General features: G+C 41.2%; 1 protein-coding gene across 1 annotated transcript in view; it reads right to left on the bottom strand.

Annotated features, from left to right (window-relative positions):
* zfpm2b (zinc finger protein, FOG family member 2b) overlaps positions 1-24,312 on the bottom strand; it is a 59,239-nt gene that overhangs the window by 21,274 nt on the left and 13,653 nt on the right. The window contains exons 3-6 of the mRNA XM_053638857.1: positions 16,225-16,301; positions 15,687-15,783; positions 14,919-15,071; positions 9,846-9,947 (exon numbers count right to left, since the gene is read on the bottom strand). Coding sequence (XP_053494832.1) covers positions 9,846-9,947; positions 14,919-15,071; positions 15,687-15,783; positions 16,225-16,301 — 429 coding nt within the window. The remainder of the gene's footprint in view (positions 1-9,845; positions 9,948-14,918; positions 15,072-15,686; positions 15,784-16,224; positions 16,302-24,312) is intronic.

Below are 24,312 nucleotides of genomic sequence, written 5' to 3'. Positions count from 1 at the left end.
TTTTTCATTAATAATTTACTTTCAGTCTATAATTTGGGTTACACTAGGTTATACGGTCAAAGTAACCTCATCGGTCAATAATCACAATATGACTGAGGGGAAAATAAGAAGAACAAAAGCTTCATTAGAACTTAATTTTCTTCTTTCCTGATCACAGTTCCTCAGCCTCAGCTTCCTCAGCCCCAGCTTCACTCCAGTTCCGGATATTATTTTTCGTTCGCACCTGCCTGTGAGAACGCTCACTTTGCATAACCCCGTCTAATTAGTTAGAAAGTTGTTTAAATGAAGTTAAGCGTAATGAAATCATGTTTTTTTTTCTTCAGTCTAACCGACCACACACTCCATGTTTTTTTCAGTGTAATTCATGTAGGGTATTAGACAACTAGGCTTCCACCCTGAATCCTCCCACGCAGAGGAAGCCACCTTTTCTACCGTATTTATTTTATCGCAAGGACAAAATAATACAAGATACAATGTATAAATATAAATAATCTTTCTAAAGTTTAATCAAATAAAATACGGGCTTTGTAGTACTACGTCATACAGTCTTGACATTTACTATTCGACTTGACTTCGTTCTAAACAACAAACGCGTACATGGGCGTTCGAGTACATTTGGTTCGGTTAATATGATTTGTTTTTAACTTACAGATTGTGTTTTTCTTGTGTTCTAAACTGACTGCAAAAAAAAAAAATCCGTAGTTACAGCGCCACTTAGTGGTCAAGAGCACCAGATGAACGTTACCGCCGTAAGTGCAGAGACAAAAAGTTTATTCTGGTTGAGTACCATCTTTACCACATTTTGTTGGTACAAAATATTTCCCAAAATACAAACAAACCGGTAGCCTAATGTAAACTATCCATCCATCCATCCATCTTCTATACCACTTATCCTTTTCAGGGTCACAGGGAACCTGGAGCCTATCCCAGGGAGCATGGGGCACAAGGCGGGGTACACCCTGGACAGGGTGCCAATGCATCTCAGGGCACAATCACACACACACTCACACACCCATTCATACACTACGGACACTTTGGACACGCCAATCAGCCTACCATGCATGTCTTTGGACTGGGGGAGGAAACCGGAGTACCCGGAGGAAACCCCCGCAGCACAGGGAGAACATGCAAACTCCACACACACAGGGCCACGGTGGGAATTGAACCCCCGACCCTGGAGGTGTGAATGTGCTAACCACTAAACCACTGTGCGCTAATGTAAACAAACTAATGTAAACAAAATACGAACAAACTGGTAGCCTAATGTAAACCACCGTGACCCGAACCAGACAGTTACTAAGGACGAATGAATGAATGCTGTAAATGAACGTGGTCTTTCTCCCCCCTAAGAGAACATCACATCTGTCCGCTTGCCTCCCACTGGTGCCGTCACATCCCGCTGGATCTCCATATCTCCAGCCTCAACCAGATACGCTACCTTTCTGCCAAATTCCTTTTAACAACACAAAGCAAATAGTGACGCTACTATTCGTATCTGTACTCGTATTCGTTTAGAGCAAATGATGTGTTTATTTCAAATAATTTGTATTCGGTTATATCCCTAATACATTGATCTCAAAGTCTAATACTACGGCTACTACTGTAAAACGCACTGTGATAACAGAGACCGAAACTCGAGTCTGCGACAAAAAAAAAAAAAAGACTCGCGAATTGACTTGGACTCGTGAGCATCTGACTCGAGACTTGACTTGGACTTGAGGACAGAGACTCGTGAAAAACACGAGTCATTTTGGTTCGGCGTTCCCAATTACGTTGTACCCCACACGACCGCGTCAAACACCGCATTTTTCTATTCGTTCCTCATTCATTCATTCCCTGTCAGTATGTGCTGCGGCAGCAAATATCACAACGATCCATCTCTAAACACACCAAGCCAGCGTTATTATATACACGCGTGACGCATCTGAAGGCGTGGGTTCATCACCCGTTGGAAAAGTGCTGTCATGTAAATGAACAACAAACAATAACGATATAGCCGAGATTTACCTTGCGATCATCTTCGTGTCATTTAATTTGAAAAGCGATCAATATGGAAGTATAATAGTGCCAAATGTCCTCGAGGCAAAATGGCATGCTGAATGGCTTACACTGAATAAAAACATATCGCAATAACAATACTTGAATTTTTCTGCCCGGCAATTTGACACAAATTGAAAAAAAACCCCACAAGAATATCAATGCTTGAATTAGTTTCCTCTGCAATTCATTGGGTTTGTATATTTTGATTGAAAACAAAATTCCAGCATTCAAAATTCAATACACACATATTCACCTTCCTGAAATGCAGTTCCAAAATATTCAGCTGTTAAAATACCAGCTTCATTATTCGTCAGGTAATATTTCAACACATTATTTTTCAACCTCACAAATTCAGGCTGCAAAAACTCGGGTCTTAAAATTCAAATCTTCACATCTGGGTCTCACAGGAAGAGCAATGGATTGCCGATACTATTGCAACATGTTACTCTGTGCCGGCCCCTAGTGGTGGGATTGTGCAAACAAGCCACAGGAGAAGATGGACCTAGCGGACTGGCATAAAGTTGGCTCGACGTTGGACGTTCATTATTCGCAGATATGCGCAAATTAAGGGATCGTCTGTAAAGTTACATATTGGTATACATGTTTGTAACTTCAATAGCATTTGAATGGAATAACTTGGTCATAAAACCACCTGTAAAGTGTTCATCTAGGTGTCAGCTATAACGCACACCTTTTAATCAAAAATTTAAAAGGTGCGCATCATACCTGACACCTACAGGAACACTTTCCAGTTGGTTCTGTGACTGTAAGTCATTCTCTTCAAATGCTATTGAGCTTTAAACTATGGTATATGTTGTGTATATGTCCATACGGTATAAAAACATCACCATGTTTAGATATGATTTGACAGTTTATTTAATTACATTTCAAAAATCCAAAAGGTGTGCATTATAGCGGATATGACTTGGACTCCACCTCAGAGACTTGAGACTTGACTTGGACTCCACCTCAGAGACGAGACTTGACTTGGACTCCACCTCAGAGACTTGAGACTTGACATGCACTCTACCTCAGAGACTTGACTTGGACTCCACCTCAGAGACGAGACTTGACTTGGACTCCACCTCAGAGACGAGACTTGACTTGGTCTCCACCTCAGAGACTTGAGACTTGACTTGGACTCCACCTCAGAGACTTGATTTGTACTCCATCTCAGAGACTTGAGACTTGACTTGGACTCCACCTCAGAGACTTGAGACTTGACATGGACTCCACCTCAGAGACTTGACTTGGACTCCACCTCAGAAACTTGACTTAGACTCCACCTCAGAGACGAGACTTGACTTGGACTCCACCTCAGAGACTTGAGACTTGACTTGGACTCCACCTCAGAGACTTGAGACTTGACATGGACTCTACCTCAGAGACTTGAATTGGACTCCACCTCAGAGACGAGACTTGACTTGGACTCCACCTCAGAGACGAGACTTGACTTGGACTCCACCTCAGAGACTTGAGACTTGACTTGGACTCCACCTCAGAGACTTGATTTGTACTCCATCTCAGAGACTTGAGACTTGACTTGGACTCCACCTCAGAGACTTGAGACTTGACATGGACTCCACCTCAGAGACTTGACTTGGACTCCACCTCAGAAACTTGACTTAGACTCCACCTCAGAGACGAGACTTGACTTGGACTCCACCTCAGAGACTTGAGACTTGACTTGGACTCCACCTCAGAGACTTGAGACTTGACATGGACTCTACCTCAGAGACTTGAATTGGACTCCACCTCAGAGACGAGACTTGACTTGGACTCCACCTCAGAGACGAGACTTGACTTGGACTCCACCTCAGAGACTTGAGACTTGACTTGGACTCCACCTCAGAGACTTGATTTGTACTCCATCTCAGAGACTTGAGACTTGACTTGGACTCCACCTCAGAGACTTGAGACTTGACATGGACTCCACCTCAGAGACTTGACTTGGACTCCACCTCAGAAACTTGACTTAGACTCCACCTCAGAGACGAGACTTGACTTGGACTCCACCTCAGAGACTTGAGACTTGACTTGGACTCCACCTCAGAGACTTGATTTGTACTCCATCTCAGAGACTTAAGACTTGACTTGGACTCCACCTCAGAGACTTGACTTGGACTCCACCTCAGAGATGACGAATACTCCACCTCAGAGACTTGACTTGGACTCCACATCAGAGACAACGAGGACTCCACCTCAGAGACTTGACTTGGACTCCAGCTCAAAGGCTTGAGACTTGACTTGGACTCCACCTCAGAGACTTGAGACTTGACTTGGACTCCACCTCAGAGACTTGAGACTTGACTTGGACTCCACCTCAGAGACTTGACTTAGACTCCACCTCAGAGATGAGACTTGACGAGGACTCCACCTCAGAGACTTGAGACTTGACTTGGACTCCACCTCAGAGACTTGAGACTTGACTTGGACTCCACCTCAGAGCCTTGAGAATTGACTTGGACTCCACCTCAGAGACTTGACTTGGACTTCAGCTCAAAGACTTCAGACTTGACTTGGACTTCACCTCAGACACTTGACTTGGACTCCACCTCAGAGACTTGAGACTTGACTTGGACTCAACATCAGAGACTTGAAGTGGACTCCACCTCAGAGACTTGACTTGGCCTCCACCTCAGAGACTTGGCTTGGACTACAGCTCAGAGACTTGACTTGGACTCCACCTCAGAGACTTGAGACTTGACTTGGACTCCACCTCAGAGACTTGACTTAGACTCCACCTCAGAGACGAGACTTGACGAGGACTCCACCTCAGAGACTTGAGACTTGACTTGGACTCCACCTCAGAGACTTGACTTAGACTCCACCTCAGAGACGAGACTTGACTTGGACTCCACCTCAGAGACTTGACTTAGACTCCACCTCAGAGACGAGACTTGACTTGGACTCCACCTCAGAGACTTGAGGCTTGACTTGTACTCCACCTCAGAGACTTGAGACTTGACTTGGACTCCACCTCAGAGACTTGAGGCTTGATTTGGACTCCACCTCAGAGACTTGAGGCTTGACTTGGACCTCAGGGACTTGAGAACATGTCTGCTGTGCAATACATTTTCACGTAGCAAACGGGTTTCCTTATATAGTTCTTTCATCAAGGTCAAATCTTTTATTTAATACATATTGTATATTCTGATTAATTATCTATGAATAGAATAACTATTAGACTGAGTAAACTAATGCACTGATGCACATCATACGTTCATAGTTAGTTCACTCATAATTTGAAGTACACCACCATCTTAATTCTCTCTCTCTCTCTCTCTCTCTCTCTCTCCATCCAAACATCTGACCACTGTACCTCCTTCCCTTCATGTGCTAAATTAACACTCTAGCTTTTTCTTTTTTCTGTCCTCTTTCTCTCACTTTTCCCCCACTCACTGTCTCTCTCTTCCTATCACTTCAACCCCCTGACCACTACTTACCCACTCTCTCTCTCTCTCTCTCTCTCTCAGCGGTCTAATCTGTGGTGAAGGACTTAAAGGAACCTTATCTCCAGGCTCTCCTGCTTCATTTCATGCTTGATTTACTTTAATTTGTCTGATAGGGCGCGAGGATTTGGGAGACGGCCCATCTTTGGGGTAAAAAAAACCTGCCACTCTGATATTTCTCAGGCTCATTGTGATGGGGTTTCACTTCTCTCGCCTCTCTGCTGTGATTTCCTCGAGAGTGAGGAAAGGAGGGATGAAGAGAAAAGGACAAAAAAAAAAACGAGAAGAGATGGCGGTCTAGTGTGGCTGGTTGAGTGTGTTTGGACTCAGGCAGCTGGAGAAGAAAAGGATTGTGGGAGTGTGGAGTGACTTCCTGATGGACTCATCCGACAAAATCAGGCAGAGCTCGAGTGCACTACAGCGTCTGTCAAAAATGAATATGTTTTACTCAGCCGATCCTGTTTATTCCCGAATCCATGATTAAAAGCTGGAATCCATGTGCTGAGTGTGCGGGAAACGCTCGGCTGAAACTCAAACGTGACTGGATATCCTGTTGAGAAGGAGAAATAGTACCGAGAAATTACACTGCGTCTGACTGAAGCTCCTAACTCGGAATTTCTGACCTGGAATTCCTACTCGGAAAGTCACGAATGTGTCCTCAACCCCGAGTGCAGCCTATGATATCACATTAACGTGGCAAAACACTCCAGATCGCTTCTTTAAAAGCAAAACACACTAGTGTAAACAGGGCCTTAATGTTGAAACAAGTTACTTCCTGTTCTCATTTGCGTTAAAGTGCCTCTAAACCTTCGTTTCCTCACCAGCCTCTTGTTGTTGTTGTTTTTTATCTCTCTTTAAAAAACAAAACAAAACGCAGCTTGTCATGTCCCTGCTGAAAAAAAAACAACAACAATAGAACCCATCACAGAAATTCTAATGGTTTCCACTACAAATACACACCATCAGCTGTTAACCATTCAAACCATTACCATCACTGGTCCTTAATGGTATCCACTAGACATAACATGCCACCAATAGAAGGCAAGAAATTACCAGTAGAGACCCACAGGGACCGTTACAGTTTCCATTCAAACCGATACAGTTCCCGTTACAAATTCCATGTCACTCGATTACAAAACTCAGTCACAACTTACCTCTGACTGCTACAAAGCACTGGCACTGGAGACTCCTTCCATAAATGCTACATAAATAGAAAACGTCACCAAATCAACCATTATAAACGTTTTTGTTTTTTATTTTTAAATTGTGTTTTCGTGACACGTCCGGCATTCAAGTCCCTGTGTAAGTTGTTACTATAGGAACAGTCACGTATTTAAAAAAAAAAAAAGAAAAAAAAACGTACAAACTTGACCCTTTTAAATAAGTACGAACACACGCTGTGATTCACTGCGATTCAAGCAAACATGGCGCATCAAACTGTGTCTGGTTTCTTTTCTAAAGAATACGATTCACTCTCCACTGATTCGCTTTCCAAATCCTTTCAGGTGAAAACGAAAAAAAAAAAAGACAAGTTCCAGTGTTTCTTTTTTGGCACACTTTGAATATGAAGTGTGTGTGTGTGTGTGTGTGTGTGTGTGTGTGTGTGTGCACGGCTGATAAACAGAATGATGATCCAGCAACATGTCTTTATCCGCCGGCTCCGCTTTAATTAATGCCGACTTGTTTGCTGAAAAGATGATTAATACGCCAGCGAGAGCGGCCTAATTGAATACGGCGACAACACGGGCAATCAGCGAGCAACACACCGCTTTGTTCAGTGTAGATTAGCCTTTTTATCAGTGTCATTATCTATATTATTATTAGCATTTTTATTATTACGAGGTGGTGTTTTAATTCAGCCGACAGGCGTCTCCACTGCAGGCTGTGTTTAATTCATCACTGACAAAAAAAAAAAAAAAAGGCGTGTGAGAAAACTCCATATATGGAACTGAAATGTATCCGAACGTCCGGTTCATCCGCTTCGCTCTTTCAAAGCTTTATTATATTTCGAGCACGTGGTTGACATGTTCATGTTCATGCTCACAGCTAGGCATGTGATGCCATATGCAGTGTTTCTACACTAGGAATCAGGAATTAGGCCAGCAGGTTCTTAGCTGCAGCTTATCTTTTAGAATTTGTCGTGATTGGGTAAAATGGGTTTGAAGTTGCTCGTATTCGGGGTTGAGATCTGCGCGCATGGTGAGGAGGAAATCCCAAAAGATGAGCGTAATATTATTCAGACCTCAGTAAGTCCCAGACTGAACGCCGGACGCTATTCGGAAGTTACGCAGAGTTACACGTGTGGGTGGAGTCTGAGTGAGACAGAGGCGGGTCTCAGCTACCAATCACTCCGAACATGAACTGAAACAAAAACAAAAACACTGCCATCTGTCTATCCGTCTCTCTCTATCTATCCGTCTCTATCTGTCTATCCGTCTCTCTCTGTCTATCCGTCTCTCTCTGTCTATCCGTCTCTCTCTGTCTATCTCTGTCTATCCGTCTCTCTCTGTCTATCCGTCTCTCTCTATCTATCTGTCTCTATCTGTCTATCCGTCTCTCTCTGTCTATCCGTCTCTCTCTGTCTATCTGTCTATCCGTCTCTCTCTGTCTATCCGTCTCTCTCTGTCTATCTGTCTATCCGTCTGTCTCTGTCTATCTGTCTCTCTGTCTCTCTCTGTCTATCTGTCTCTGTGTCTCTTACTCTGTCTCGCTCTTTGTCTGTCACTCTCTTTGTCTATCCGTCTCTCTCTGACTATCTGTCTCTGTCTCTCTCTGTCTATCTGCCTCTGTCTCTCTCTGTCTATCCGTCTCTCTCTCTGTCTATCTGTCTCCATCTCTCTCTGTCTATCTGTCTCTGTGTCTCTTACTCTGTCTCGCTCTTTGTCTGTTTGGCACTCTCTTTGTCTATCTGTCTCTCTTTCTCTCTCTGTCTTTGTCTGTCTGTCTCTTTTTGTCTCGGTGTTTCTCTCTGTCTCTCTCTTTCTGTCTCTGTGTCTTTCTATGCCTCTCACTGTCTCCCTCTCTCTCTGTCTGTGCATCTCTCTCTCTCTCTCTCTCTCTCTCTCTCTTTGTCTAGCTGTCTCTCTCTCCTCTATTCTCTCTGGTGCCAGTTGTGCTCAACGCTGAACCATTTCCTGTTTGTCCCACGCAAAAACGCTGGTTCTCCATCAGTACAATCGGTTTAGAGATGCTGCAGGTCTGGAACCAATCACTAGCGACGTCAGGGACTCGGAGATTGAGCCATTTCATCACCATGACAACAACTCGAGTAACTCAAGCTTCTTTTATGATCTGAAACAACAATATTGTGGAAGAAGCTGCCGAACTGAACGGATGGTCCGAGAGCGAAACCACAGTTCTGTTATCTTCATGGCTAATAATAATAACAACAACATGAACAATACTGCTTAGTCAGCTACACACTCATAAAACTACACGTCTCCTATCTTTAGCACACACATCCACACAGACACACACACACACACAACCACAATGAACACACAAGTATCATAAATACAGCTCTGGGCTCACATCTCACCCAGGAAAAAGAACAAAAAACATAATCAGATAAAAGACTGCACTGAGGCTCGTTATTGCTTAAAAATCTCTCTATCTCACTCAGCTAATCGTGTTTTGCTGGAAGGTAGTGAGTGAGAGAGAGAGAGAGAGAGAGAGGTAGAGAGAGAGAGAGAGGGAGAGAGAGAAATAAAGCAGCTTCATATCTCATCATGGTGATATACAGATATAAAGAAGATAAGCGTGATATCTCTAATAAAAGCATTTACTTTGGCCTTGGAGATCATCAGTAACGCTGCGTAGGGTTTAATAAGCAACGTTTAATCGCAGAACGATGTCAGATTTTATGCAGCTAGAAAGCCGTACTAAAAGCCACGTTCACGTTTCTCTTAACTAATGTTCATGTCTTCCAAATATATTTAAAAAAAACCCTGAATTCTGCACTAATGCTACAGCTGATCACGTTTAATGTTTTCACTTTTCTGGTACAGAAAAGTTCATACACATATGAAGAAAAAAAAACAAAAACAATAAACATACAAACATTCTCAATCTAGAAAAAAGACTAAATGTAAAAGAACCTCGTGAAAAGGTCTATATTCTGTTCATTAAACTGTGACGCTTGTTAGTGATTCTTACTTACGCCGTGTTGAATACCGAGTGAATACCTTTTCATTATTTACACTGATTCTTTAATTCATTAATGATCATTTCCACCAGCCTTCACTGCATAAATTCTACAGACATGGTGAGCACTTTCACGTTCACAAAGCCTTTTAATGAAATGAAACCTCGACAGTGCAGCAAAACCTCAGCTGGGATGGAAAGAGAACTTACTCGGGCCGTCCCACTCCTCGGACGCAGTCGGGCTGTTCAGGTTTTTCCCGTTATGTTCTTCACTGTCTTCTTTCTGTGCGTCCTGACTTCCACCCACATCCCCTGTTCAACACAGAGGTCAAAGGGTAAGTTTCCCTAAAAGATCCTTAAAGGAACCCTAATGGAAACTTAAAGATACTCTAAAGGATTCCTAACGAAGACCTAAAAAAGGCCTAAAGCAGCTCTAAAAAATCCTTAAAGGAACCCTAAAGCAGCCCTAAAGGATCCCTAAAGATACCGTGAATGAGGCCTAAAGCAGCCCTAAAAGATCCTTAAAGGATTCCTAAAGAAAACCTAAAGATACCCTAAAGAAGGCCTAAAGCAGCTCTGAATGATCCTTAAAGGGCCCCTAAATTAACTCTAAAGAAATCCTAAAGATACTCCAAAGGGACTCTAAATATACCCTAAAGGAGGCCTAAAGCAGCCCTAAAAGATCCATAAAGGATTCCTATAGGAAACCTAAAAAGATACCCTCAATAATGCCTAAAGCAGCCCTAATGGAACCTAAAAGGAGCCCCAAAACAGCCCTAGGGCAACTCAGGGGAGCCTAAAAGGAGCCCTAATGGAATCTGAAATTAGACTTAAAGAAGCCCTAAAACCTAAAGGAGCCCTAAAGGAATTCCAAAAGGAGCCATAAAGAAGCCCCAAAGGACACATAAAAGACTTAAATGATCCCTAATGGAGTACTACAACAGCCCTGAAGCAGCTCTAAAAGAGCAGAACTGGGGCAAGCTTCCCTAGTCAGTCTGAGTGTTACATTTCCTGGTTGTAGCTGTGTGTGTGTGTGTGTGTGTGTGTGTGTGGAGAGTTTTCTGAGGAGAAACTGAGACAGAGCGAGACATGTCTGTCTCTTCCTCACACTCTCTGTGTTAAGCTCTGTGACTAAATGTAGTGGAAATGTTTAATTACAGCACAGGAACGAAATGAAGCTATAGGACGCTTCCTTAATTAAACAGTGATTAAGGATTTTCTGCCTCTGGTGCTGACCCACACACACACACACACACACACACACACACACACACACTCATAACACTATTTCAGGCAAGACGACTACAATTAATCACGTGCCATAATAAGTTAAAGGATGTACAGTAGGGAATAAAACACTTGGGGTCGTGCTGTTATAAGAAAACAATGAAGTTGATCATTTTCCTATAACAGCACGTCCTGAAGTGTTTTCCTCCTCTTACACCACACAGACTCATTTTAAAAATGACACGCCGTACTTTTTATCCATTTCTAGTTACATTGAAACGTTGTCTAAAGGAACTACAGGATCATACGAGCTGCTGTGACCTTGACATGCTGTTACTATAGAAACGATAAGGTGTTAATATAAACCTGTGATGTGCAGCTGCGCTAATGTCATAGCTGCTGTGATAGAAAATCCATCAAACACCTTCTGACCAATCAGAATCCAGAATTCAGCATCACTGCAGGACAGCGATATTTAACATGCAAAGCAGTGATAATGCGAGCGAAAAAATATCATTCTTTGTCTTGTCCATCTAGAGGAACCCTCAAAGGTCCTAGAGTGTTTCGATGTTTCATGAGAGAACCCCTTTAAGTTCACTTTGTGGTCAAAATAAACGTTGTCCAGCGAGACAGACGCATACAGGCATGTAGCAACCTTCAAAAGCTGTGGCGATTTCATAAAGCATGGTCGTGTTCACGGTACGTAATTAGAATCCTGGCACATGTCTACGGCATGAGGAAATAAATATTCAAGTGTTCGGAACAATAAATATTCATCGTTTCGTTTTAGAGCGCGATCACGCCTTCACTCTTGTTTTGCTGCAAAACACAAACTAGAACTGAAACACAGGCCGAAACGAGAAGCTCGCGGTAAAATAAATTACAATCTGCGTGCCGACTCAAACGAGCTCGCCCTCCTGGATTCCTTTCAGGAAGAACAAAAGGTGCAGACGTATGTCGTTCCGCCGAACAACGACAACAACAAAAAAAAAAACGGAAGATTGCTCGGTCTTTTGAAAACCCCACGCTGAGAGGCGAAACAGGTGTACGCGCTCCAATTTCCACACGCCGAAACTTTTTAAGAGGAAATGCAGAGGCGTTTCAAAGAGCAGACTCATCTCATGTGTGTGTGTGTGTGAGCGAGAAATAAAACGCAGCACAGAGAGTTAAATTATGAAACGCTTCTGAGGATCGGGCAAGAGAAATTGAATTTCAGTTCAAAGAGCTGATGGTTTCCTCCGAGGGCAAAAACGACAAACACTCGGTTTATGTTTACGAGGAGCAGAAACACTGTTTGGGATGCGCTCGTGAGGAGCGGAAGTTCATCCGTTTCAGGATTCAGGAGGTCGTGAGTTCAAAGCTCAGAACCGACAGACAGAGACACTGCCTTTAACCTTCAGCTGCTCAGCTCCGAGATTTCACACGCAAGTCTGTTTGGATGAAGACGATGGAAATACGCAGGCGTTTCATCGTACATCGCTCGACTTGCTCCACTTTTACGGTTTGAATTTTTTTGCTTAAACGAAAAATTTTGTGTATGGTCAGTATACACTCGCTTGTCCACTTTATTACGAACACCTCTACACCTGTGCGTTCGTTCATACAGTGATAAGATTAGATAAGAGAAGATAAGAGAAAAGATAAACACTTTACTTTATTGAGCCCACACTGGGGAAATTCCCTCGTTACAGCAGATCAATTACACAAAAATACTGATACGAAAGAATACACATTAAATAGGAATAGAATTAAATACTACATCACTGATGTCATATGACTTTGTGATTAAGGTCTCGGCATATGCACACAAGAGAACGTCCAGGTGTTAATTACTGCTCCTGGTGGTTAAGAGGGGTGAAACTGAATGACCGTGATGAAGGGTGGACATAATAAACAAAAATGTAAATAAAAACTGTACTCAATCAAAAAAAATATATATATATAGGAATAGAATTGAAAAACATCAAATAAAAAATGTCCAAAAAACAAATAAAAATTATATAAAAATAAAATAAAACAAATAAAAATTATATATATATATATATATATATATATATATATAGTAGTAAAAATAATAATAATGGTATAATTATCCAATCAGCCAATCATGTGGCAGCAGCGCATTGCAGATACAGGTCAAGAGCTTCAGTTAACGTTCACATCAAACATCAGAATGGGAGGAAACGCTACGAGCTGGTTTGAGTATTTCAGAAACTGCTAATCTCCTGGGATTTTCACACACAGAATGGTGAGAAAAACCTGTGTGTGGAGGGACGGTCTGTTTGCCAGAGGAGAATGACCAGACTGGTCTCAGCTGACAGGAAGTCTATACAACCGTGGTGAACAGAAAGGCATCTCAGAACGCACAACATGTCAAACACTGAGGTGGATGAGCGATAACAGCAGAAGACCACAGCAGGTTCTACACGCGTCAGCTGAGAACAGGAATCTGAGGATATCATGGGCACAGACTCACTCAAACTGGACAGTTGAAGACAAAGATGAAACCAGAGGATTTTTTTTCTCTCTCATCTGCGACCGTCCAGTTTGGGTGAGCCCTGGTATTTAAAAACGGTGGATCGTTTCATTCAAATGTACCCTGATTTACTCTGATCACCTTTGTGATTTGCAGAAGAAAAAAAACCCCAACCCTCAAATACTATAAACGGAAACATTATTAATAAGAAACAGTCATGCTAATAATTTAATAAACACTCATAATCGCACTATGCAGTGTCACCCAGATGAGGATGGGCGCCTTTGAGTCTGGTTCCTCTGAAAGTTTCTTCCTCATGCCATCTCAGAGATACAGTTGTGCCCAAAAATTTACATACCCCTTGCAGAATCTGCTAAATCTTAATACTGTTAACAAAATAAGAATGATCATAAAAATCCCATGTTGTTGTTTATTTAGTTCTGCCCTGAAGAATCTATTTCACATAACAGATGTTTACATATAGTCCACAAGACAAGATTATACTGTAGATGAATTTATAAAAATGAACCAGTTCAAAAGTTTACACACCCTTGATTATTAATCCCGTGTGTCGTTACCTGGATGATCCACGACTGTGTTTATGTTTTGTGAGAGTTCTTCACGAGTCCCTTGTTCGTCCTGAGCAGTTAAACTGCCCGCTGTTCTTCAGAAAAATCCTCCAGGTCCTGCACATTCTTTACATTTCCAGCATCTTCTGCATATTTGAGCCCTTGATATCATGTTGAGATCCATCTTTTCACACTAAGGACGACTGAGGGACTCGTACACGACTATTACAAAAGGTGCAAACGTTCACTGACGCTCACATTAAGAGCCAGGGGGGTGTAAACTTTTGAACAGGATGATCGGTGTAAATTGTTAGTATTTTGTCTTCTGGGAGACATGTAAGTATCATATTTAGCATCTGAAGGGTGGTACTAAATGAAAAAAAAAAAAAGATATTTAAACAAAATAATAACAATTTACACCGATCATCCTGTTCAGTGTAAATTGTATATATGTATATTTGTCACAATGTCCACTGTTAAAAGCGCTATGTAAATAAAATGTAATAATAATAATAATAATAATAATAATAATAATAATAATCTGTTTCTGTTGAATTCTGGTCGATCAGAAGGTGTCGATTCATTTTCTATAACAGCAGCTCTGACAGTAGTGCAGGTTTATATTAATGTGTTCCTTCTCACAATACATTATCGTTTCTATGGTAACAGCTCATCCACAGTGTCCACGTGTATGAAACCCCCTCACATGGTTTCCTGTAGGCTATTCTACACAGCTATAATTGGTGCCACTGAGGTGAATGATGGTGAGGACTGTTTATAACTGCCATAACAAATAAAATGTAAATAATGTATAAAGTGTACAGCGAGTCTTTCTTTAATAAAGAAAAATACGCAATCGTGGGAAAACTGCTGTTGTGTATGAGGAATTAAAACACACTGTAGTTTCTCATGGTTATGTGAAATGGGCATTTAAAAAAAAACCACACACACACACAAAAACAAAACAATTTAAACACACTTGAGATACAGATTTTAAAATGGCCACCTCACCTGCGCTGGAATCGTCCTCGTTTTTAATGTGGAAGTTTTCAGGATCTAAAGGGTACTGTGTTTCTTGGTCTACAGTCGTTTGTATGTCTTTCATGATCTCTTTCTCTTCGCATTCTCTGTCCTCCAGCTCTGTTTGTCCGTTCTCAAACACTCCTGCAGGACAAAAGAGGAAAAAGAAGAAAAAAAAACCACACAAAACTGTCACATTTGCTGTTTACGTCCTGTTTTCTCCTAAGCAAACTACAGTCAGTGAAATATAATAAAATAAATGAAATTAAACAGTACTTATATATATATATATATATATATATATATATATATATATATATATATATTTTTTTTTCACATTTAGAAATACAAACATTCACATTTTCACACTTGTGGAATAACAACATGGCTAGCTAATGAACTAGCTTTGTAGCTATTCTTACTGAGGCTAAACTGTTCATAGCTGTGTTCGGAAAACTCTGAACTTCAGGAATTCTTGATTAAGGTGTAGGCAATATATTGTTCCATTTTAGAAGAAATTAGCAGGAGATTATCATTTTACTCACACAATTCTTACACTAACTGACTGTTAGAGCGGCTAACTTGTGGTTATAGAAGTTAACATTATCTCGCAACATTTTTTAACAAAATCCGAGATGGCCGAAAATCTAATTAGGCAGACATTGATGTCCATTGAACTCTGCATGAGCCAAGGAATCTAGGGACACCTGGCACTGACATTTTGGCCACATGGTTCAAAAGTAATGACCATGAACGTACTTTGAAATTTGGCCAAATTTTGACTTCTTGGTGGCGCTAGAGCTTTGAGAGCTTGCAGCCCAGAGTTGGTGGATTTGTAGCAGAATGTGTCCTGAAGCTATGTGTCAAATTTCACAACTTTTTACCACACGGTTCTATGGGATGCCATACACAACCTAGCCAAAATAATACAGTAAACTTGTGAACTAGCTTTGTAGCTATTCTTACTGAGGCTAAGCTGTTCATAGCTGTGCTCAGAAAACTCTGAACTTCAGGAAATCTTGATTAAGGTGTAGGCAATATATTGTTCCATTTTTAGAAGAAATTAGCAGGAGATTATCATTTTCCTCACACAATTCTTATGCTAACTGACTGTTAGAGCAGCTAACTTGTGGTTATAGATGTTAAATACCCAAATACTCTGAGGAAAAAGTAAAACCCGGTGATTTTCTGTCAGTGGGATTTCTACAGTGTGTGTGTGTGAGTGAGAGAGAGAGAGAGTATACAGTATGTATGAAATTTGTACGCTGCATGCTTCCCTGTAGACACTAGCACGCACTGCATCAATCACACAACGGGGCTCTTTGGCACAGGATGTGGACGCCTCAGCCTCGGTGGCTTGACGCCTAGATCTCGCTAACACAGACAGAGAGAGATGAGGATGCTTTTGCTGAGGGATGAATCCTGGTGTGGACCTGGGATTTTCTTTTCTTCCTTTTTCACAGCATTCAGTTGATCTTCATGAATTTTCACTGATACCTTGAATAAAACTCTTTGATTTATATGTTAAGCATCACTGCAGACCCGGCAATAATATTCTTCTATGCATCATACTGCTTTATCTGTTCTGTGTAAAAAAAAAAAAAAAAAAAAACAACCCAAAAAAACCAAAATAGACCATGGGGGTGGTCCTTATTTCACTGGTTGCCTGCTATTACATTACAGAAATTGGCTGACATTAATGGATATGCTTGCTACACATAAAAAGCTAGCTTGTTAGCTGAGCCTTAAAATAAGGGCAGTGCATATCACCATCTCACAGCTCCAGGGTCCCTGGTTCGATCCTGAGCATACATGAGTGTTACTCTCCAGTTTCCTTCCACCTCCCAAAAACATGTCAGTACGTGGACTGCCCCTAGTTGTGAATGCACTACCTCTGTAGTTTCTTTCTTAAATTGTTACAATTTCCATTTGATACATTTACAACATGTATTATTATATTGTAATATCGCTTTGAACCTTATTCCACACAAGAACTGTGTACTGTTCGGTGCTGCGCCTTCCTTTACTGTACCTTTTCCCCTATTTAGGAACTGTTGTAGTGTGTTTATACATGTGCACTTTATGTAGAACTGTGTGGGGCTGTGTAGTCATATTTAGGTCTTTGTAGTCTCACGTAGCTCTGTTTTGTTTTATGTAGCACCATGGTCCTGGAGGAACGTTGTCTCGTTTCACTGTGTATATGGTTGAAATGACAATAAAGCTACTTGAGTTGAGTGTGTGTGTGTGTGTGTGTGTGTGTGTTGGGGGGGTGCACTGTGATGGACTGGAGTCCCATCCAACCCAACCTCATACCCAGTATTCCCGAGGCCTCCAGATCCACCACAACCCTGACCGTGATAAAATGAGTACTTGAATGAAAAATCCAGAAATTCCGGACACAATAGCTAGAAACACAAGCTGAATTAGAGTTGTACCAATTAGATTCAAGCATTCTCTATGTCACTGTAACTTTTGACCTCTAGGTGGTGCTATCATGAAATTTGTTTCATAGCCTCAGGTCATAGTCCTGAAGACACATACCTAGTTTCATGATAGTGTGCAAAGTCGTTCGTTAATGAGACACAGTGCCGTTTCCTGATTGGCAACGTCATCGTCGGATTTGTTGGCTTGTTACAAACGAACAGTTTCGAAAATCAAAATTCCATTTGATAACTTTTGTGTGGATTGGTCTGAAGATGTTATGAGCCAAATTTGGTGATTTTTTTTTGTTGACAAAATATATGTAGGAGGAGTAGCAAAAAAACAATTTTTAACAAAATCCAAGATGGCTGAAAATCTAATTAGGCAGAAATGGATGTCCATTGAACTCTGCGTGATCCAAGGAATCTAGGGACAGCTGGCGCTGACATTTTGGCCACATGGTTCAAAAGTTATGGGCATGAACGTACTTTGTAATTAGGCTATATTTTGACCTGTTGGTGGCGCTACAGCTTTGGGAGCTTGCAGCCAAGATTTGGTGTGTTTGTAGCTGAATGTGTCCTGAAGCTGTGTGCCAAATTTCACAACTTTTTACCACACGGTTCTATGGGGTGCCATAGACAACCTAGCCATAATCATCATAATAATAATAATAATAATAATAATAATAGTAATAATAATACAGTAAGCAGAATCCGTAGAATAGCAATTGGTGCCTTGCACCATTGGTGCTCGATCCCCCAAGTAAGGGAGGCTGAGGATCAGGTGGTAGAGCGGGTTGTACACTAATCGTAGTGTTGGCGGTTTGATTCCCGGCCCACATGACTCCACATGCCGAAGTGTCCTTGGGCAAGACACTGAACCGCAAGTTGCTCCCGATGGCAAGCTAGCGCCTTGCATGGCAGCTCTGCTACCATTGGTGTGTGTGTGTGTGTGTGTGTGTGTGAATGGGTGAACCAGTGTAAAGCGCTTTGTAGAACCGCTAAGGTTAAAAAAAAAGTGCTATATAAGTGCAGACCATTTAACTATGAGTTCCAATGACATTAGACCCTTTGACAAAGTGACAGTCATGTTCGTCGTTTAGCATTTTGGCACACTAAGTAAAAAAAGTTTCAAAGGCATGTTTCTAATTGAATCTATAACTGCAGCATACAATATGCATGTCCTGATTCCTATGTTTACGTATATTCCCATTTAGAGAGTTAATCACGTTAAAACTTTGCAAATCTTCCCCTCAAAATATGCATGTATGCGCTGAAAGATGCGATTCTCTCCATCAGTGATCTCTGGGTTCCCCTAAACCCTGCTCTCTCTCTCTCTCTCTCTCTCTCTCACACACACACACACACACACACACACACGCACACTCTTTTGTTTTGCTGTATCTGTAAATGAGATTAGGAGGAATGATTACACAGCAGCGAGACATGAATAGGAGCTGAAACGCTGCAGCATAATAAAGCTTTTTTCTTATTCGCTCTCTTTTCCAGTCCGCTGTATCAGCAACAACGACGCCTCATCCGCTGCTTCTTTATGTGAGCTGGAGGGTCGAGTGTTCTCGATACGATTACAGAAGGGAAAAAAAAACCCCTTAATCTTCGCTAACTAACAGCTAGCTACATTTCAAAGATTTGACTTATTTGTCTTGAGAGTTGCTTATACTTTGCGATGACTGATCTGAATAGATCTCGCTGTACCCTCCTCCCTACTTCACTAAACATCCAGCCAAACCCTATTCGTAAAAGCGTAATCTCTGCTTTAGCCTGGTTAGAAAATGTCTCGAATGTTTCTAAAATCTCTTGAAGGCACAAGCGATTTTTCAGCTCCGACTGCAAGAACAATGTAGCTGAAACAGATACACAGTCTACTTCCATCAAACTCTACACAGATTCAGAGTGGCTTGCTACTGTAACTAGCCAAAATGCCAAAAACCTAGCTTGCTACATACCTCACGCTAAGCAACTAGAAAAATGTAGCTAAAGCTATTGCCATTCGTGGGCAATGTATACGTCATGCATAAATCAGACTTAATCCAACATGGTTAGAGATATTCAAAATTTCATTCGCGTTACGTGACGTGACCAGGCACGATTTCTCAGCTTCCAGGTTCAGAAATTAGAGAAACGCGCTAACAGTGAAAATATTAAGTCTTTAACTTGTTCCAGTTGACGTCATCATGACCCTGACAAGCTTCACGAGAACGTGGAAAGGGTTCGAATTGAAAATCCATGCTTTGTCTAGTACTTTCAAAGACATGGAGGACTGAAAGCCCGGTCTTTTCACGTGAAACCCAGACCGAACGATTGCATCATTGTTTCTGTTCAAAAGCACCGATAATCGATCAGCATCGAGCTTCCAGGTTCAATGATGGAGTGAGTGATAAACGTCTGCTCGCTGGACATCACTGATAGCGATGAAGAGCTTTCAAATAAACGTCCTTTCTTCTCCCCCCCAAAATGGCGATGTTAATCCAAGACATTGTTAAAGTTTTTAAACACGATGTAACTTTGTCTCTACTAAGGCCGTGACGTGAGCGGTAAACATGATGTGAGTGATAAACATCTGCCTTCTGGACATCACTGCTCAGCATCACTGACAGCGCATCTACTAACGCTGAGCATCGGTGATTAAACGCTGTTAAATATAGCCTTATCTTTTCTTGTTTTTCTTCTCCTTAAGCACTGTAACATGGTGGGATACCATATGTAAGAAACCAGGCCACCAAACAGATGAATGCGTTCCAGTTAGATGCGTTTTATCGCTTTCTTCCACTGAATAGAAACCAGGAAACTGACCTTCCGACGAGGATGTTTCTATGAAATTTTGTCTTAAATACCGTAACTCTTTTTTTTCCTAAGGAATATTATGTGAGGAATAAAACACACCATTGCACCATACTTTTTAAAGTACTACTGTCTTAAAACTCGATGCAGAGTTGCAGTGAAAAGATACAGACGAAGCAGTCGGGTGTTCACGTGAACTGGGAATGTTAAGCAGTTGATAATAGCAGTCATCACGGCCAGCGGAGGAGCAGAGGAATAGTGTTTCTGTTAAAACCACAGGCAGAAGTTCCTTTAAGTAATAAATGGAAAGCAAAGTTATATTTGTCATCGTCGCCAAAACCGCCATCTCCCCATTTATTTCTTTTTTTGCTGATCCGAAAAACGATCCGATCCGTGACTCAAAAACCATACTACGATCCGACCCGTGAGTTCTGTGATCCGTTGCACCCCTAGTTCCTGTCGTTGCTAACATTAGAGCAGCTATAACCAGTCGTAACTGTGAAGTTTTTAATCGGTTTAAGGAGCATCCTCCATACTCCACGTTTCAGAGCATGCGCATTAATACATTACTGTCAGAGCTGCTGTAATAGAAAATTAATCAACACCTCCTGACCAATCAGGATCAACGGCTGTGTTGTAATGCAAGCGATATCAAGAACTAACTTGTTTCACAGGCATTAAAGTAGTCACTTTAAATGGGTAAAAAGTATGAAGTACTTCAGACTGTACTTCATACAGTTTTCCATAAATAAGATATTAATATCGAGGACATGACATTCCTCACACAATACGCTCGAACAATTTGTTTTTGCCCCGCGAATGAAAACAGATCCTGACGACGCCACACTCACGTTATAGCCTATGTTATAGCTAGCTAACATTGGTCTGTACATTCCTGTTAAAAGGCGCATCTGGTGAAATTGTCTTCCCTTCGTTCTTTTCACCTTCATCCGACGAGCTTTCATATTGTAAGTCAGAAGTCATATTCGTTAAAAATGTATCGTTCGATATGTCCGCTGACGATGCCGCTAACGCTACCGTGGTAACCGTTTCAGTGGGACTGTTGGCGGAAATGTACGTAAATGTACGTAGCGAACACGGACGAGTGGAGTGATACACACACACACACACAGTGAAACGTCCCAGTGCGGTTATACTAAATACCAGCACTTTTGGAACGTCCAATCAAATTAGTGGACTGGAACGGACTGTTGTATAATTCAATATCAGCATATTTAATGTGTTTTCGTTTGGGTTTTCCTTTAATATTGGCGCATGTCCAGTAGTCGGCCATCTTTCTTTAAAGCGTGGATGCTACATTAATACCGGACTGAGTTTGATCCCGTGTCTTATACTTCCTAACGCTGACAAACAACAGCGTTACGAGGCTGGAGTGCTTATAAAAGCGGGGAGAAACAGTTGGCTCCTCACGCTCTCGTCTGCGTCTCCTTCCTGCTTCGTAGGCCAGCGAGCCACAGCACTTCATAGCTCATTAGTGCTGAACAGATGCTGCTGAGAAAGCTGGCACACAATAACCCCCGCTTTATATTACGCCGATCTCACAGAGACGGAGCGCTGACAGTTGGCAGATGAAGATAATCAAAATGGTTTTGGAGAAAAAAAAAAAGAAAGAAAGAAAGAAAAAAAAACAGAATAAAGACGAGCTGACAAACCTTGACGTCTCGGAAAGGATATAATAACGAAAGAAACTTATCATATTCTGACAGCCGTATGTCAGCAAAGTGACAGAAAAGATTCGCAAATAAACCGAGAGAGGCTTTGTTGCTATGTGCTCGAGGCGTGTGTCACGAGAATCGGTTATACAATAAACCGCAATATTCAGCCATCCTGAGAAAAGAGCGTCTCGCTTTCGGATAGCAGTGTAAAGACATTTGTCTTCTAGGGATGGAATAACAGTTTGCTGACATCTGAAAAAAAAAAAAGCTTTTGTGCTCCTCTTGGAGAAGGCGAACCGATCCTTTTACAAAATGTCCGACAACATGGACGATGCCATCTTCACTTCAATATCAGGATAATGTCTCATTAATACAGTACACCAAGTATCACTATATGATGAACGACAACAAAAAAAATCATGCTTAGAAGAAATTTCACCTCAGAAACTGTGTGTTAGCTTAGCTTCTCTGTGCTAAATCTCTGGATGTTTACATTCAGGAGGTGAAATGTCTGCCACACATGATATTATGGAGATGCTAGTGATCTTGACCCTTTCTTGCTGATCCATCCTGACGCCCTTGGGCATCTTAGGGAGTTTTTCCTCATCACCGTCGCCACCGGCTCGCTCATTAGGGATACATTCACACACACTTAAAAATCTGTATCCTGTGCTTAAATGTTTCTGTAAAGCTGCTTTGAGCTAACAATGTCCATTGTTAAAAGCGCTACACGAATAAAAATTGAATTTATGCGTTATGACGTAAAACAAAGCAGAAATTAATATTTTTCTTCGTGTGCATTCTCTCGCTAAGCTAACAGTCTGCGAGTCACCATTAAAACGCTTCCACACGGTCATGTTTCCTCATCTCAGCAGTAGCTTCATCAAAATTTCCACCGTTTCAGACTCCCAGGAGATTGTAATTTCCAGCCACGTTTCCAATGCTCGAGTCATTTCGAATATACTCCAGTAGGTGTGTGCTGGTAATCAGTTTTTAATGCTATACTCAACACACCCATTATTATTATTATTATTTCCTGAAAGAGATTTTTGTTTTATTGTTGAATAAAATCGATTCAAATGTTAAGCATGTATTTCTTTGGTTCTCTATTTCTAACACCATTCACTCTGTACTTAGTCTCTCTGTTGGAAACCTGACCACCGGACGAGTCAGTGTTTTGACAGCGTCGTGTAGGACCCTGCATCACTCCTGACAAGAAATGTTTTGTCTGTTTAACCGTCATTGTACACGGTGATGATCTCACGATGTACGGTCTTGTCTGCTGGATTTATACCGCTTTTATAATATAACCACAAATGTTCAACGTGCACTGTAAGTCAATGACATTACGTTCACACTGTAAACATTCAAACGAACACATCTACTACTGAAATACACAAAAAAATAAACCAAACAAACTGGACTGAAGGCTAAACCGCACTCTTAGAAAGGGGGTTTTCATCATACAGCGATGTTTCCTCAGCTTTATAAAGGGATTCGAGTTCCGAGGGAACGCTCTGTGATATGGAAACACTGTTGTACGGTTCTACATAGAACCTTTAAGTCGTAATGTATGCTTCATGACAGTGCATGACAACCGAGACGTACAGGAATAAAACACTCGGTGTGGTGCTGTTACAGGAAAATAATCAACTTACACGGTGGTGTGATGCTGCGGGGTTAAAGTAACCACCCTGAACGTCATCCGTTTCCTGTCACGGCGTTTTATTCCTCTTATACCACAACAATTTGGCGTTTCAACTTGGGTTTTTTTTTTGTTTGTTTGTTGTTGTTTTGTTTTTTTTAAAGAACGACACTTTTTAATTCATTTACAGTTACGTTTAAAGTTACCATAGTGACGTGGTTAGGTTTAAGGTGTTACTATAGAATCGTTTACATATTACAAAGGAGAGCATTAATATGAACCTGCGATTTTTGGAGCCAAACTACTGCTGCCGTAGAAAATTAATCAACACTTTTTGACCAATCAGAATGGAGAATTCAACAATATAATAATGGTATAATAATGAAAAAAAAAAAAGAAAAAAAAAGAAAGCCCATCTGAAGCTGATAAAATAATATCATCATGTGTACCAACTAGATATATTTATATGGATATTTAATCGTAAAATAATATCGGAATAAGCTAATAAAATGATATCATAATTAAGACAGACAACGTTAACATTTATTTTATTCAATCGTTCATTTTTTTTTGTTTGTTTTTATAGTTGATTTACAGTTTTCATCTTCATAACAGTTCAGCAAAGTTTGTACATCTTCAATGTAGTAGTTCTTTTTACGTAGTTATTCCTTGTAGTTATTTTTTAAGCGCAGTATTCTGATAATAACGTAATCCATAATGAAAGCTTAAATGAAAAACCGAGACGTGCATGTGTCAGGACCTCATCAACAGGGACATGAAAAGGGGCTGAGATACGAATCTACTCTCTCTCTCTCTCTCTCTCTCAGGAAGAAGGTGCAGTG

This window comes from Ictalurus furcatus, chromosome 12 (genome assembly GCF_023375685.1).
Source record: "Ictalurus furcatus strain D&B chromosome 12, Billie_1.0, whole genome shotgun sequence".
Classification (NCBI taxonomy): Eukaryota; Metazoa; Chordata; class Actinopteri; order Siluriformes; family Ictaluridae; genus Ictalurus; species Ictalurus furcatus.
Note: the sequence above shows the minus strand (reverse complement) of the source record. Positions and strands in the feature narration are given on the sequence as shown.